General features: G+C 49.5%; 1 protein-coding gene across 1 annotated transcript in view; it reads left to right on the forward strand.

Annotated features, from left to right (window-relative positions):
* slf1 (SMC5-SMC6 complex localization factor 1) overlaps window positions 1–17,445 on the forward strand; it is a gene marked incomplete at both ends in the record, with an annotated part of 51,709 nt that overhangs the window by 18,588 nt on the left and 15,676 nt on the right. The window contains 4 exons of the mRNA XM_080531309.1: window positions 954–1,099; window positions 6,692–6,774; window positions 12,964–13,056; window positions 14,065–14,247. Coding sequence (XP_080387435.1) covers window positions 954–1,099; window positions 6,692–6,774; window positions 12,964–13,056; window positions 14,065–14,247 — 505 coding nt within the window. The remainder of the gene's footprint in view (window positions 1–953; window positions 1,100–6,691; window positions 6,775–12,963; window positions 13,057–14,064; window positions 14,248–17,445) is intronic.

Here is a 17,445-nt window from a genome sequence, read left to right on the forward strand (position 1 = left end):
GCACTTGATTACAATCTAGTAGCTGCCATCAAATTGTCTAGATTGTCCAGGGCCTAGAACCTAGGTCTTTGCTGTGTTCAGGGCCTGAATGGCCCTGGGGTAGAAGCTGAGCTTCAGTCTATTTGTCCTTGCGGACATGGTCCTGAACCGCCTGCCCGAGGGCAGCCGAACAAAGTGTTCGTTCCCAGGGTGGGATGGGTCTCTGGAGATCTTGGAGGCCTTCCTGAGGCAGCGTGTGTTGTACAGCTCTTCCAGAGAGGGGAGGGGGGCGCCGATGATCTTCTGGGCCGATCTCACGACTCTCTGTAGCGCTTTCCTCTCTGCGGCTGTGCAGCTGGAGAACCACACGCAGATGCAGTAGGTGAGGATGCTCTCCACTGTGCAGCGGTAGAAGGTCACAAGCAGCTCCTGTTTGAGGTGGTATTTCCTGAGGACTCTCAGGAAGTAGAGCCGCTGTTGTGCCTTCTTGATGATGGCTGCTGTGTTGGTCTTCCACATTTGTAGGTTTGTTGTCAATGATTTCATGCAGATATTCATGCAGTAATGAATCAGTGGTATGGTGTGTTTTATAGGTGTAGTGAATCTGTGGTATGGTGTATTATATAGATGTAGTGAATCAGTGGTGTGGTCTATTATATATGGTGTGGTGAATTATATAGGTGTGGTGTATTATATAGATGTAGTAAGTGTATTATATAGATGTGGTGTATTATATAGATGAAGTGAATGAGTATGATGTTTTGAATCTCTTCCAGAGACAGGGCAGCTATTGCAATGTGATCAGACTATAATGCAACGCCTGGGTCTCACACAGCTGGTAGCTCTGTATGTCATCATCCTCCCTGTACACACACACACACACACACAACCAACCACACTACAGAGACCCTATCTCTCTCCTCCTCCTCACCCTCTCAGCCTCACTGTGTATGTGTGTTCGTTCGTTCTGACAGGTGTCCTCCTACCTGCCTGCCCTGGGGAGGTTATGTGGGCGCAGGCCAGGTGGACCCAGGGACCCCCAGGCAGACAGCAGGGCTCCACGGCCCGCCACTGACCCCCCCACCTCCCACAGCTGGACCAGCCAGGGCTCTGGGTCAGGGTGAGCACTGTCCTTCTGTCTGTCAGATGTTTCTACACTGTCTGTCTACGTGTGTGTGTGTGTGTGTGGGGGTGTCTGTCTGTTTGTTTACCTCTCTGTCTGTCTGCCGCCCCTCTGGGGGACCTCTGCCCTCAGTCAGACTACACAGAGAGGAGTGTTGCCACACAGCCCAGCCAGCCATCCTCCCTTAGGGGGGGGGGGCAGAGAGCTGTTGGGAGCAGATACACGTGTGGGGAGGGGGAGAAGAAGTGGAGGGAGGGAGGGAGGAGAGTGAGGTTAAAAAAAAAGAGGGATGGAAGATGGAAAATGAACACCTGGTGTGGGAATTAAGAGGGGTGCGGGCATGGGGGCATATGAGGGAGGGAGAGAGGGATGGAGCGGTGGGGAGGAGAGAGAGAGAGAGAGAGGGTGGGGGGGGGGGAAGACCCAGACACACAGGGGTCTAGTTGAGGTCAGAGTGGGATGGCATCGCTGGGCATGCCTGTGGCTCGTCACGTCAGTCTGGATGAGAGCTGACAGGAGAGGTGCAGGGAGGAGGGTGGAGCCCCGCGGCTAGCCTGATCTGGACAGGCAGACAGACAGACAGCTAGCCCCTTACCCTCCCTCACCTCTGCCCGCACCCCCTACCAATGCAGCTGCTGCGCTGTTGGCGTGGAGATGGGCAGGCGACGCTGGGGAGGGGGGAGGGGGTTCATACCAGGGCTCACTCACTCAGAGTTCACTCACTGACCAGCTACAGCCTCCCCTCTCCCCTCCTCTCGGGTGTACACACACACACACACACACACACACACACACACACACACTAACTATCCTCTCCTCACACCAGTCTGTCTGTATACAAGAGCAATCACATAATGTGACGCAATCCGATGTAATGGTAAACCACCCGCAAACATGAAAGGCTCGAAAGTGAACGTTTTTTCTGTAAACAAAATCTGGTTTTCGTTTTCGTTTTTTTTACGTAATACAGAACTTGAAGTTTTGAAGTACCCACTCGATATAATAAACAACAGTTTAAGGATCACTAAGTACTTGTAAAGCAAGGACTATGTGATCATCTAATTATGTGTAGTTATGTGTTTTTTAGCATGTTTATGTTCTATCAGCATGTTGTGATGTTATAAAAAGGCAGTTAGACGTTTGTAGCGAATCATGTGCCATTGTTAGCCGCTAGCTGTTAGCAGCCTTTGTTGTTGTATTTTGAGCAGAGTGAGTTTCTCCGTTTGAGGCGTACCAACAATCAAATACGTATATCGTCTTCGACAGGCCCGGGGTGGCTAATCGGGAGGATCTGGAGATTTCCCGGTGGGCCGGTCTGGTTTTGGGCCGGTCTGGGCCGGTGTTCAGTCGTGGTAGTACTTGCAAGCCGATACCGTTCTGGGCGGCTGGGCCGGTGCCATTCGGCCACTGTCCATAAGCGCCGCAACCAAGCGCCGACACGTTCAGTTGCAGCAAAACGTCCAGATTCTATAGAACGTCTTCAGCCTATCAGGAAACAGCATTCATGTTCCCATGACAACGGCCCCACGTGGATATAGGGAGCTGGCTGAATGTGCGAACCACCCGTTGACTCAAAGGGCTCGTAAAGTGAAATTGTCAACAACATCTAGTTTTTGTATTTTTTCATAACACCAACTTGAAGTTTTAAAGTACCCACTCGATATAATAAACAACAGTTTAACGATCACTACATACTTATAATTTCTGGATTGGATTCACTGTTCTCGTACTGAACATACTGGTAAGCAACCACTTTACTTGTAAACATACTTTTGTTTTAGGACGTGTTCAAAACCAAGGACTGTGTGTTCATCTATTTATGTGTTTTTAGCATGTTCATGTTCTCAGCATGTTGTGTGATGTTATAAAAACGTAGTTACGTTCGTAGCGATGTACCACTGTTAGCCGCTAGCTGTTAGCAGCGTTTGTTGCTGCAGCAGAGTGATTTTTCTCCCAGTCGCTGTCTGAGGTGCACCAACATTCAAATACTTGTGTCGTCTTCGATTCTTTTCCGATTTCAATGTATGACACATCATGTGAAAGCTTACAATCTGTAGTTTCAGGCTATGTAAACCACTGAAAAATTACTTGGGCAATTGGTTTATCCTTTGACCAGCTCTTATCACTGTCATTGTCTGAATGAGTGCAGAGTTGTGTTTTATGTTTTCCTCTAGTGTGTGCGCGCGTTAGCCTTGACAGCTATGTCAATGCATTTGTGTTGCAAATGGGAGGCAAGTTAGCTAACTAGATAGGCCTGTAGATGGCCTAACACTGTCAGGCTACTTTTCTTTATTTATATAGCCTACTAAATTGATACTGCACTTTGACTTCACTTTCTGCTCCATACAGATACTTTATTGTGAGGTTCACATTCAAATAAAATATATTTGTTATATATTTGTTAAGTTTTTATCTGCATAGTCTATTATTGGATGCTACTGAATAAACCAAACAGAATGGAAACGCATAGCCTATATATTTTTTTAATTGGATAGACAGGGGGGGCGGATGCTACCAGGGGTACCTAAAGTTCAGTCCGGGCCCACATTGTCCCACACAAACATACTCCTTGTCCCACATTTGATTTGTTGGGACCTGGTCACCCTAGTGGTGTCCAGCAAAGGATTGCTGCTATCACAGTAGAAGGCACAGGTGAGCTGTTGTACCAGCGTGGGAACAATGAAGCAAACCCATGACATAGCATCCTGTAAATGTAGAGAAGACTGTAGAGAACAGTGAGTCCGCTATTACAGACTAAAATACCAAGGTTGTAATTATACTGTATTTTAATTGTAATATACTGTAATCGGTTGTGAACTAAAGTGGGCCGGTCTGAGGCATGAAACTCCAGAGCTGAAAATGAGACCCACTCCGACCCTGGTCTTCGACCTTTTTTCCGATTTCAATGTATAACACATCATTTGAAAGCTTTACAATCTGTAGTTTCAGAATGTAAACAACTGAAAAATGACAACTGGTTGGTCAAAACACTGGCTGGTGTCAGTTCCTTCACATATTTTCAAAAATCAAACCACGTATTTGTATTTATTTTTTTACAATGAATGCCAGATACATTAGAGGGAGAGGGAGAAAAAAAGTGTCCTTTTATTGACTTCTTCTTCTTCTTCTGGTACCACTTTACATTCAGATCTCCTTCATAAAGGGGTGCATAAACGGTTTATAGCTAGTTAATAAATCCCTTACAACCCCGTATATTATACTATTCTATACCGTTTACACTCGGGTCCCTTTCGTAAAGTGCTGCCCTTCCTTCCCCTTTCCTGTGGTAGCGTGAGCTGTCAGTTAGCCTAGCGAGCGTGTGACGACTCGGCTGAGGCGTTTCATCTGTAGTCTGTCTCCCCGTCTTCCTGTGGTGGCGGCGGCGGTGGGCGGCGGTGGGCGGCCAGCTTGCCTTGCCTTGTCAGGGCAGCGGTCCAGACCCAGACCCAGACCCGGGCTGCTGGCTGGCAGGCAGGCTGGCGGCGCTGGCGGGAGTCCCTCCATAATTGAAGCCGTGTTTCCTCCCGCTGGCTTAATCAAGCACAGCTTATTGCTTTTCTGTTTCAGCCTGTTTAGGTCCTGTCATTACGCTGTGTGTGTCGCGCCCGCCCCGGCACGCACAGAGAGCTAACTGTACCGCAGTGGATCACTTCTCCTCCTCCCAACCCTTCAATTAAACAACTCCGGAGCTGGGGATCATTGGAGATGGGGATGGGGGTGGGGGGGGGGGAAGGGAAAACAGTTCATCTGTTGTTGAACGCAATTAAACACGAAACGCGATGTCATTTTCGAGAGATGAGAAAATTGTGTTTGCCCGCCTTTGTGTTGGGATTCGAGGGAGGGAGGGAGGGAGTGGTGTGTGTGTGTGTGAGTGTGTGTGGCAGGCATTAAATTAGCAATGGTCAATCCTCATTCCATGCATTACAATGAGCCCCGTTCTATGATTTCTACCTCCGCCAGCTTCCCCTGGTGCATGCGGTATGGGTTTCACACGTGTGTTTCTGTGCTGGTTGGTGTGTGTCAGCGCTCAATGCCCCCAGGCCATGAGATGATAGTGAGGCCAGAGTGACAGAATGCCGGTCCCCTAAGGTGGACCACAGGGGGATGGCAGAGGGGAGGCCTGCCAAGCGGAGTCTATTGCCAGCTAATGTGAAAATGGGACTTATGGGTTAAGTGAGATTAGATGAGAGCCTCCCTCGCTCTCTCTCTTGCTTCCTCCCATCTCTCTCTCTCTCTCCCTCTCTACCTCTACTCTCTCTTTCTGTCACGCACACACACAGACACTGTCTCTCTCACACACACACACACACACACACACTCTCTCTCTTTCTGTCGCGCGCACGCACACACAGTCACACACACACACTCTCTCTCTCTCTCTCTCTTTCTGTCAGTCACACAGACACACACTGTCTCTCTCACACACGCACACAGTCACACACGCACACACACACACTCTCTCTCCCTCTCTCTCTTTCTGTCAGTCACACAGACACACACTGTCTCTCTCACACACGCACACACACACACTCTCTCTCCCTCTCTCTCTCTCTCTCTTTCTGTCAGTCACACAGACACACACTGTCTCTCTCACACACGCACACAGTCACACACACACACACACACACACTCTCTCTCCCTCTCCCCCCACATCTCTTCACAGACTTGTCCCTGCTAATAACAAGCTACGTGACAGGACGCGTGTTCCTCTCCCACTGCTGGGAGATTCTTCCTGAGTTCTGAACAACCCAATTACCAGGGAACAAGCGGCTTGCCTGTAGCAAGCATGGCTCTCCCCTTCACTGTCACACACACACACACACACACACACACACTCTGTCAAACCCACGTCAGACGTCCTGCAGGCAGATCTCCTATACCCACACACAGGCGTACTGACAGCGCACAGCTATTAGCGTTCTGTAGCTTTGAAGAATCTACACTCACAAGTCTTCTTTATTTATTCCTCCTAATATGATCCCCCCCCCCTCCCTCCCCCAATCGGATTCTCTGTTTGTGTTTTATTCACTAAGTGGGAGAGGAACCGCTACAGAGGAAGGAAAGGTGACGTTTATGAAGTCTCTGAAGGGAACGTTGTTAGATGTAGGAGAGATGGAGATACCGTAGGGGGGGGGGGGGGTCCTTATCCAGGCCAGGGGGGGTCCTTATTGAGGCTGTGACTGTTTGATTGTCATGGTGGTCATCAAGCTGATCACACACTGCTCTGGAGTATGGGACTTACTGCGTTAATGTACACTTTTGTAAAGAAATATTATTATTATGGTGTATTTTGTGTTTTGTAAGCCAAATGAATGCCAAATGAAGATAATAAATAAAGCAATAAAGCTTTAAAACATGAACTTAAAGAGGGCACTCCATAGCTTAGTGTTGATAGTGGTTGTTATGTTCAGGACCATATTATGTTATATGATATATGATGGTCCTGTAATGCACTGAGCATCATTGTGAACACAGCGTCTCGTCTATGAGAACAGCGGAGTGCTTCTGGGACCTGATGGGTGTGATGGTTGTTGTTGACTGTGTCAGAGAGAAAAACCTCTGACTCCCCTGCCTCCTGTCTCTACCCAGAATGCCGAGCGGCGCTCTCGATAACGGAACAGGCCCGGGGAAGGAGAACGTCCCCAGAGGTCTGCACAGAGTCAACGCAGCAGGTAAGACACACACACACACACACAGCGCTATAAGCTGCACATCCGCAAGACCTCCTCGACTGTGTACGTACTGATGTACAGAACTAGGTCATCGCTATCGAACGCGCGATCGCCCCCCCCGTCATCAGTTTGAGCTTAATGAACGGCGCGTAATGTTTGTGTCCGGCGATTGATTAGCATATGCTAGCACAGCCCTTCAGTCACCTGGACAGACGTGTCGGTGTCGGACACATCTCTACCGCATGTGGTCGGAGGGGGAATTCAAACGCCATCGCTTCTTTTCCTGAGTTCACATGCTCCTTTAAGCGCGCTTCCAGCGTCCTCATTGAAATTCCACACTGTGCTTATTATTTCTGTCTGTTTCCATATTGTTTTTCTTTTTTTCCTTCTTCTTCAGTGGTTTTAAAACGTAGATAAGCGAAGGAGACTGAAACGATGGGAATTAGGCTAATGCTATGAAAAAAAAAAAAACACACACATAGGTACACACACACACCAATAAACACACGTACACACCAACAAACACACACAAGTGTACATAGGTGTACACCAGGGTTTCCGTTAGAAAAATTTGCCGCCGGACATCGTGTCCGGGAAGATTTCGATTTACCGGACAAACGTGAATTATTCCGGTCATCATATTAAAATATAATAAAAAAATTTTTTTTCAAAATCATATTTTTTTTTCTCCAAATCTAATATAGCTGTTTGTCGCGGTGATTACTGTTGTGTAGCGGCCTATATATGCCATTTAATGTCTATTTCTCATCCGATACGATTAGATGCGAGCTATATAATAATATAACATGATTCGCATGCGCGCTATGCCATTATGTCCAGCGCTGAACGGGCGCCTCACTGGGAACTGAACAGACAGCATCGATCAATGAACGGACTCCACATTACGTTAACTGAAGTTTGTTAAATTGTTTGGGATTAATGTGAGTTTTCAATTTTCTCTTTCCAGTTTTACCCTTTTTAATTTTTTTTATCAATAAAACAACGTCATTTCTATAACCAGGGGGGTGTTCCATCGACGTCGCTGGAGGAAAGTCTGGGCTTGTTTTGACAAGTCTCGCGAGATCTATCAAGATATGCCTGGATCTTTTTAAGAGTCTCGCGGGACTTGGCGAAGTGGGCCTAGGTTTCCCTTTGGCGACGTTGATGGAACACCCCCCAGGTCTCGCTGGTTGGGAAGGCATTTTCGTTTAGCTGCCTGTCAAATCATACTTAGGGGATAGCCCTGTAAGCTCATACGGGTCTGTATGTCGTCCTGAAGACCGGCTGTTAGATCATATAGCTGAAGTTTGTCTCCATCTTACAACACTACTTTACATTGTTAGCAGGCTCATAAAACAAGCCGTGTTAGTTGACTAGCGATGTGTCATTGATTTTCGACAACGCGGAAATGTATTCACATTTTTCGAAAGAAAAGTCAAAGCATTAGAACGTAGAACGGAACATCGCACGCGTGCGGAAAGCCACCTGCCCCGATTTGGCCAGAACTTTTTTTTCCGTCAGGAGATTTTCTTTTTGTTGCTTGAATCCCTGGGCTCCCCCGCACACCGTGATTTAATTCGCACACTGTCTTAGTGTAAATGTTGTCCGTTTCGTTTGTTATCCTTGTTATTGTGCGATAAAGATAAGGCTTTCCGCTTCGGGCCACCATTTTCAGCTGGGCACCGGACACACACACACTCGTGCACGCGCGGCACTGCCCGAGAGAGAAGGACCCGCCCCCTTTGGTTAGCCTATAGGCTGGCTGGAGGGGGCGGGTCCTTCTCTCTCGGGCAGTGGGTGTGTGTGGGTGTGTGTGTGTTTGGTGCTCAGCTGAGAATGGTGGTGATTATTTTCACCGGACATTTTGTCCGACGAGTTTTCAGTTTGTCGGACTTCAACAAATGTTACCGGACAAAGACCGGTAATTACCGGTTAACGGAAACCCTGGTGTACACACCAACAAACACTAGGGATGCTCCGATCTGGATTTTTGGGGCCGATACCGATCACCGATTTTTTTCCTCAAGATCAACCGATACCGATTTTTTTTTAAATACATAACTGTAGGCCTACTGACTGGATAGCCTACATATTTTTTGCTTTTTAGACAAAAGTTTTGATCCATTAGGCACCAAGCAAACGCAGACCCATTTTTATGGCATAGTAAAGGTCTGGCCTATCACCCAGTTAGGGCCTGAAGCCCAAGTCAGTCGATATGGCTGTATAAAAGACATCATAAACGTGGCCTTCGTGGTTTACATACTGTTACGTCCTCCTATGTTTTCTGTTCAGTTATCTGTCTTCCCCAGGAAAAAAAAAAAAAAAAAACGGTTTTTGCGATCGGCCATTTTTGCCGATCACCGATCGAGTCATTTGGAGTGAAATCGGCCGATTTAAATCGGTGGCCGATAAATCGGAGCATCCCTAACAAACACACACATATGTATGTATACACACACACCAATAAACACACAAGTACACACACGTACACTACACACATCAATAAACACACACAGGTGTACACACCAACAAACAAAACACAGGTACACACACCAACAAACACACACAGGTACACACCCCGGCCCTGTGCCCTCCCTCCAGTTTAAGAATGATAAAGGCATCAGTTAGGACCGAGCTGAGAGAAGAGAGAGACTGTGTGTAACTTCCTGCAATTAGAGGCTTGGCACTCTGCGTGAACTCTCCAAGGTGTCGGTGCTCATATCTCCCCACTCCACCTGATCAGAAAGGCCCTCGCTGGAGTGAGGGAGGGAGGAGGGAGGGAGGGAGGGAGGGCAGAGGCAGGAGACTCAAGGCTGTTCGCATGTGTTGTTTTTCCACTACGTGATCTCTATACCGATGTGGTTGGCATTAATTTTTGATGAACCATCGGCACATCCTCCCCTCTTGCTCTTTCCCCCCTACTCTCTCTCTCTCTCTCTCTCTCTCTGACGCACGCACATGCCACACACACGCACACACACACATACATCTCAGCTTGCTCTCCTATGTGCTACTTTTCTATTCAGCGTATCAGCAGCTTCACGGCCACTGCTCCCCTCAAGCAGCTGAGAGGGCTTTGGGCTCTGGGAAGGTGGTGTGTGTGTGTGTGTGTGTGTGTGTGTGTGTGTGTGTGTGTGTGTGTCTGTCTGGTCTATCTTCATCCTGACAGCCTCCACAATCTCCATGGTGAAAGTTATGTATATGAAATACAGCAGGTGTGTGTATATATATATATTTATATATCATATCCTACTTGTCACACTGCAGCGTTCTGGGTATGGGCTATCTGCAGGGTAGTCTGCAACACCAGCAGCAGCAGCTACAGTCACAGGGGAGGCCGGCGGAGGAGGAAGAAAACGGAGGACTGGCCCATTGTGATCCACGGCGTGAGGAAGTGAGGAAGTATCTTATCTTCTAACACGGAACGCGTCTGACACCGTTCCTCATTCCGTTCCACGTGTCACAATGAGCCTCTCAGCCGCTCCCAGCCTCCACCGCGGCTGTTAGCTCCTGTTAGCCCCCCCCCGCACGGATACTTGGCCCCACCATCCAAACAAATAATGTTGTTATTGGATCGGTTTGCCAAGCGGCGTTTGGGGAACCACCTTGCCAAACGACACTTACCTGGAGTGGAGAGAGAGAGAGAGAGAGAGAGGGAGGGAGAGAGAGAGACAAAGCGAGAGGCGTGGTGAAATAAAGAGCAACACATTAATTTAACTTTTTTCCTACTAAAGAGAGAAAACGGTGGGGCACGGAGGGGGGGGTTGGGGGGGGATTTATAGAAGACGACAGACAGGTTTATCCTTTCCGTGCTTGTAAATGCTGAGCATGCAATTACCCCTTTATAATGGAGGCGTTGTGTCCAAATTGAAGCCATTAAAGTGATTTAACAGTGCGTGGATTGGGCCTGGCATTTGCGAGGATGTGTACACACGGAGGGCTGTGGAATGGGGGTTTAATCACTGCGTTTTTTAGAGACCCGGTAATGGCGGGAACGGACTGCGTGGGTGAACGCTGCCGTGCGGAACGCTGACCTGCCACTGTGCCGAACAAGTCGTTTTAAGGGCTTTGACTCCATTGGAGAATGGGTTGTTTGTTTGTTGTTTCAGGTTTTAATGTGTCATTTTTAGTCTGTTTGTAATTGTTTTCTTTGTGGGGTGGGGTATTGGATTACAATATTCAATTCGTTTTTCTCAAGCGACAACACATTTTTGGCTGTCAGGGCAACTGAATATATTCAATCTGAGTGAATCACCTGATTGGCCAAACACTTGGTTCCGATGCCCCCCCCCCCCCCCCCCCCCAACCCCCCTCAGTGGAGGCATATTCAATGGTTGTTTTTGGTCAGATTTAGTTGTTTTTCAGAACATAAAGATCTGGCTTATGACATTAGCCGTCGTAGCCATTTAGAAACAGCTTGTGTCCGCCATGTTGTTTCAAGTGCAGTGTTGAAGTGTTCTCCCAGTGCAGGTTAGAGAGTTTGGGCACACGGAGCGGTAGCGCAGAAAGCAGGGCGTGCCTTTCGGGTCACATGACATCACAGAGCTGCTGTAAAGCACCGACTGAGGTACCAAACAAAGCTTTTGCGGGTTCAAGAAAAATACATGGAGCCGTTTACGGAAACTATGGATAAACAGCATCTCTGTTTTTTCCATTTTCCTGCCCTTCAACCTGGTGTGAATGACATTGAACGCGTCTTATGTCGCCTTAAAGACACCGGCAAGAAGAAAGGGCTCTTGAAGTTGAATGGGAAAGGGCACTTCTTATATCTCTCTGTTCAACGGTGTGAAAGACAGCAAGAATTTGCCCTCTCTTGCTACACATCTTTCTCTCTGTCGTTTTCTCTCTCCTCCCATTCTTTCTTCTCCTTCTCTCTGCTTTTCTCCCTCCCTCATTATCCTTTCTCTTTTCCCATCTCCATCTCTTTCCTTTTTTCCTTCTCTCTTCCCTCTCTGCCCATGCTCTCCCCTGGTCTGATCTACTAGTACTGGAGTGAAGTCTCTCTGTGGGCTGGTAAACAGACTGGCAACCGGGCTGGCAGGCGAGCAGGCAGGCAGACAGATAGACTGGCTGTCTGCCCGCCTGTCTGTCTGTCCGGCTGTCTGTCTGTCTGCCCTCCTGTCTGTCTGCCCGCCTGCCTGCCTGCCTGTCTGCCTGCCTGTCTGTCTGTCTGTCTGCCTGCCTGCCTGCCCGCCCGTCTGTCTGCCTGCCTGCCCGCCTGCCTGCCTGCCCGGCTGTCTGACAGGCAGGCAGACAGGCAGGCAGGCAGGCAGGCAGGCAGGCAGGCGTCCTGTGGAGAGCTAGTAAAGCGTTTACTAAGGGCTTTGCAGTGGTGTGTTATCCTGGCGAGCACAGAGCCACTCATGCTTGGCCTCTCCCCTCTCCTCTGAAGTTCAGCCACACATGAACAGAGGGGCTATTGGCCCTCCTAATGTATTCCTGATTTAATATTGTATCAAAAAGAGAGCAAGGGGGAGGGGGGAGAGAGAGGAAGGGGGCATCGGGGGGGTGGAAAATGTAAATAAAAGCCTTCAGAGACTTTTGTGGCCGTGTGTTGTAGTTTGCTGATTAAATACCACGTGGTACATGGGGTAATGCCCAGCGGAGCTTTTGAACCCTGGGTGTGTGAACAATCCTGTTGGAGGCTTTGTGCTTGGGCTCTGTACCATAACTTCCTCTACTGGAACAATACCGGACACAGGAAGACAGGAAGGCGCTTTATACGGAGACACACACACACACACACACACGCCTGTCCGTTATTAACTTTGTGGGGCTTTGGTGTGGAAATTCATTCCGTCCCCCCCAAAAAAGAGGAGACAGAGAAGGAGGAGGAGGAGGAGGAGAGGAGCCCATCTTTGAGATGTTTTTTTTTTCCGTTCTTTTTTTTTGGTGGGGGGGGTGGCGGTTAGGGGGTCTCCCCCTTTCTCATCTCCTCCTTAAATCGCTTTCTCTCATTGGAGGGTCCTCGGTTTTCTTTTCGCTTTTTATTTTTTTAGGTCAAGTTTTTTTTTTTTTTTGGGGGGGGGGGGTCGTTGGGGACATTTTCTCCAGCACGTTATTGGTGTGTGCACCGTACGAGGGACGCCGCGGACGCCAGGACACACCCTAATTTTGGTTTCTCTCTCTCTCTCTCTCTTTCTTTTCTCCTCTCTCTCCTTCTGTCCGTTCTCTCCGTCCGTGGCGAAGGAGAGACGCTGATGCACAGAGCCTGCAAGAGGAACCAGGTAGAGACTCTGCAGCACGTCCTGGCCCTTCCTGGGACTGATGTCAACGTAAAAGGTAGGTCTCCTCACCCCTGCTCTCCCCCCGGTCTCTCTCTCTCTTCCCCCCTCGCTCTTCCCTCTCTCCCACCACGTTCACTTTTTAGGGCGCTGAGGTGCCGATTTAACGTCGGGGGGGCGAGGGAAGAAAGCGAGGGAAGAAAAGAGTGTATGCGTCATCGTCGGTGTAACCTTTTAGCTAAAATGCGCAGGGTGTGTCTGGGAGGCGCAGGGGGGGGGGGGAGGGGGTTCGGAGGCTATAGATTTATAGCCACTTTGCCAAGCGAAGCGCACAACCCTCTGATATTTACCACAGCTGTTTTTTACCCTTTTAGGGCACATGTAATCGTTGTAACGCCTCCTCTCTAGTTCCTGTAAGTGGCTTTATGTATACGCTAATGTTGTTGGAATTGTTTTTTCCTTATTCTTAACCGCCGTCTAACACAAAATCGACTGGGGTGAGGGAAGGAGGGAGGGAGGGAGGGAGGGAGGGAGGCGAGATACGGGATGGCGAATGGACGGGACAGAATTGAAGGGATGGGAGAGGAAAACTAGAGGAATTGGAGTAGTTTGAGTTTAGTCTTCATACCGCGGTGACACAGAGCATAACTCTGTCCCACGGGCCAAGGCCTCTCCCCTCTCTGAGACGGAAAACACTGAGTTTTGCCTGCGCTACATATTCATGGGATACTGCTACACCGCTTCCACAAATAATATAGATTCAGAGGGGCTTAGTTTGCTGTTTTAGACCATTTATATAGATAAAGAGAGAGAGAGAACTTTCTGTGTTTTTGTAAAGAAGTGAAGCTAAATGACATATATTGACGGAGAAGGTTTGAGTTTTGGGAATTAGAGGGTGGGAGGATATTAACGGTGTGTCGGTGTGCGTTCATGCTTGTCTAATCGGTGTCTTGATGTGATTATATTTTCCTCAAGTTATCATATTGTTTGTCATGTTTTTAAATACTGATACTAATGTCAATATTATTTTAATGACGTGTGTGTGTGTGTGTGTGTTATCCCTCAGACCATGCAGGCTGGACTCCCCTGCATGAAGCCTGTAACCATGGCAGCAGCGCGTGCGTGGAGGCCCTGCTGCGCCACTGCCCCGCCCCTCACCTGAACAGCCAGGTGGGCGGAGTCAGCCCCCTGCATGACGCGCTGCTCAACGGACACACGGACATCGCCAAGATGCTCCTGCAGCACGCAGGTCAGTCGCACACACACACACACACTCACACACACACCCTCCATTGTCACTGGGCCTCAAAGGCCTAGCAGTCCTATGCTTGCTGTCTCAAATCAAAATCATCTTTTCAATCTACCATCCCCCCCCCCCCCCACACACACACACACACTATCCTCTAAGCGTTCCCTCTCTCCGTGTCTGTGCTTTCGTTGTCTGTCCGAGCCCATTACCCGTCCTCTCATAAGACGTGTGTTAACGTCTCTCTGAGGAGATTAGAAGAGTCGGGTTTTGCCGCTCGTGAAATTCACACGCTGGTTTGTGGGAAAATCTGTCACAACAGGAATTGTTGTGTGTGTGTGTGTGTGTGTGTGTGTGTCTGGGTTGTGTTTTGCTTGCCACATGCAATCGCTGTTCGGGCGCTTTGAAGTGAGTGTGACGTGTGTCAAAAAAAAACGAGGAGGGGGATGACTGGAGCTGTGGTGGGTGGGTGGGTTGGGTGGGTGAGGGGGGCTAGGTGTGTGTGTGTGTGTGTGTGTGTGTGTGTGTGTGTGTGTGTGGCCAGGGTAGACAGACAGCGTTGAACAAGACTCCCGTGCTAGGGAGACGTCCTCCCAGCCGCCCTTGCCGCCGCGCGGCTCCTCTCTCCAGTTTGACTAATTATAGTTAATTTGATTCGGCTTTCCCATTAACACATGTACATATTCTGTCCTCAAAAAATAAATGAGATGGGGATTGTTTGGTCCCGGTGAGGAAACGGAAGAGAGAGAGCGGCGGGAGAGAAAGAGCAAATTAAAAGAGGTCAGAAGAAGGCTGTTTGTAAAATTAGACGCGAGAGAGAGAGAGAGAGAGAGAGAGAGAGAGAGAGAGAGAGACAGAGAGAGAGAGAGAGAGAGACACAGAGAGAGAGACAGAGAGAGAGAGAGAATGGGGGAATAGGGAAGAAAGGGGGAGAGAGTTGAAGAAAAGCGAGTGTGAGTGTGTAAATTAGGGCTGTCAGGGTTGCAGACATCTGTGTGTGTGTGTGTGTGTGTGTGTGTGTGTGTGTGTGTGTGTGTGTTGCTCCTGCAGGCCCAGGTCTGACAGGGGTAGTAGCAGCAGTAATGAGAGGTTGCTCCTAATTTGACACGGCTCACTCTCCTCCTAGACTGGTCGGTCTTAGAACCACACTTTGTGTCTGTCTAGATGTAGATGTAGCTTCTACTACTACGACCTGAGGCGGGAGCGAGAAAGAAGTACGCTTCTTTGGTCTGCCTCCACTGAGGGGGGTTGGGGGGGGGGCATCGGAACCAAGTGTTTGGCCAATCAGGTGATTCACTCAGATTGAATATATTCAGTTGCCCTGACAGCCAAAAATGTGTTGTCGCTTGAGAAAAACGAATTCAGTTGAACAATAGGACTACGACAAAATCCAAAGCACTTCTTTTGTTATACAACAAAAACAAAAGAGCCTGTCTGTAGGTCAGTTTACCACCATCTCCTTTCCAGATATTATGTTTATCTGAAATCAGCGTCTGGCAGGTCTGACATGTACCTGGCTCAGTCTACGAAGTCTCAGGAATGTACCTGTGTGATGATTGTTGTTACTCCTGTTGGTACTGTTTATATTGGCCGTAGTCCAGATAGAGAGTTAAGTGTGGGTGTGGAGTGTCACTCACACAAGAATACAGCAATTGAACAACACAAACATCGCATCGTGGATCACTCAGAAAGAGCTTAGACACACTCTACTACAAAGGAAAAATCCTACATAATCTATACCTCATTTGTATCTATCTATCTACATATACATGCACACACAGTATATAATACAAAACATCATCCATACATTATGTATGCGCAAACATAAACTAAATACAACATAGAACATCTAAACTGACATCTAGGCCTTGATAAAGACCCTCTACGTTGCCGTATGCTAAGCTAACGTCCCTCCAAGTCCAGGAGGCCCCCCCCCCTCTCCCGTGCAGGGTTTTTGTTTCCTGCAGCCAGGCTGAGCTGCCAGCCCGTGGTCAGAGAGGGCAGCACTGACACTGGCAGCCAGGCAAGGCCTCTCAATAGGAGGCTTCTCTCCCCCCCATAATAATCACCCCTGGTCGGAGGCCATTAGGAGGGGAGGGAGGGAGGGTGGATGGAGGGGGTGGGAGAGGAGGAGGAGGAGGAGGAGGAGGAGGAACGGATGGCCCCCACCCTCGACCCTGGGGTGCTGGCAGAGAAAGCATGCCATGGCTGAGGGTAAGGTCCCCCCCCCCCCCCCCCCGCTCCCTATTCTGCTCAAGGCTGGCCCGCACGACCCTGTCTGTGTGTGTGTGTGTGTGTGGTGTCTGCTCTGTGTGTGTGTGTGTGATGTACGCTCTGTGTGTGTGTGTGTGCCTGCTCCGTGTCTGTGTGTGTGCCCACGCCCTGCTCCCTCCCTGGCTGGCTGGCTGGCTGGGTGAGTGTTTAATTTTGCAGGACGGCCAGAGCGTCCCTCCCTGATTGGAATGGAAAATGACCCGGAGCCCTGGCCCGGCCCCTGGAGGAGGAGGCGTGGAGGCAGGAAGAAAAGAGCCTTCAAGCTGTCACCGTCCGCCCCGCGCCCGCGCCCCCCCCCCCCCCCCCCTAATCTCTGGTGGCGTCAGCTCCATACAGCCGCCCACATTAGTAGGCAGACCCGGTCGGTTTGAGACGGGGCCCCCCCCCCCCCGAAACCCAGTCTCTCTGTTAGGCCCCCGGCAACAACACGACTGCAAAGTTGTTCAGGTTGTGGACCTTTGTACACCCAAGTCAGTCACAGTGAAGTGTGTGTGTGAGGGGGGGTGCGTGTGTGTGTGTGTGTGTGCGCGCGCACGCTTTCCCCAAGTCCTATTCTATAAGCTGTTTTAATTGAGGACAGTTGAGAGTTACACAACGTCTCTTCCGCTGCTGTGTGTTTGTGTTAGTCACACCAGCCACATTCATCAGCTCTGCCTCCTGCTCCCCCCCCCCCTCCCCCTCCCCCTCCCCCTCCCCCTCTCCCTCTCCACGTCCCCCCTCTCCACCTCTCCCTCTCTCTGCCCTGCCCCCCCCCCCCCCCCCTTCCTCCCTCTCTCTCTCACCCAGCCAATCCCTCAGAGTTTTACTGAATTAATGCGTTTGGAGCTGAAAGGCGTCATCGGTTCGGCGGCACAGGAAACAACAGGGTCCCCTCAGACTCCTGCTGGCGCTGCGGGTGTCACAATGCAGCTCGCAGAGCTGCAGACA

Source organism: Nansenia antarctica (genome assembly GCF_963989245.1).
Source record: "Nansenia antarctica genome assembly, chromosome: 5".
Classification (NCBI taxonomy): Eukaryota; Metazoa; Chordata; class Actinopteri; order Argentiniformes; family Microstomatidae; genus Nansenia; species Nansenia antarctica.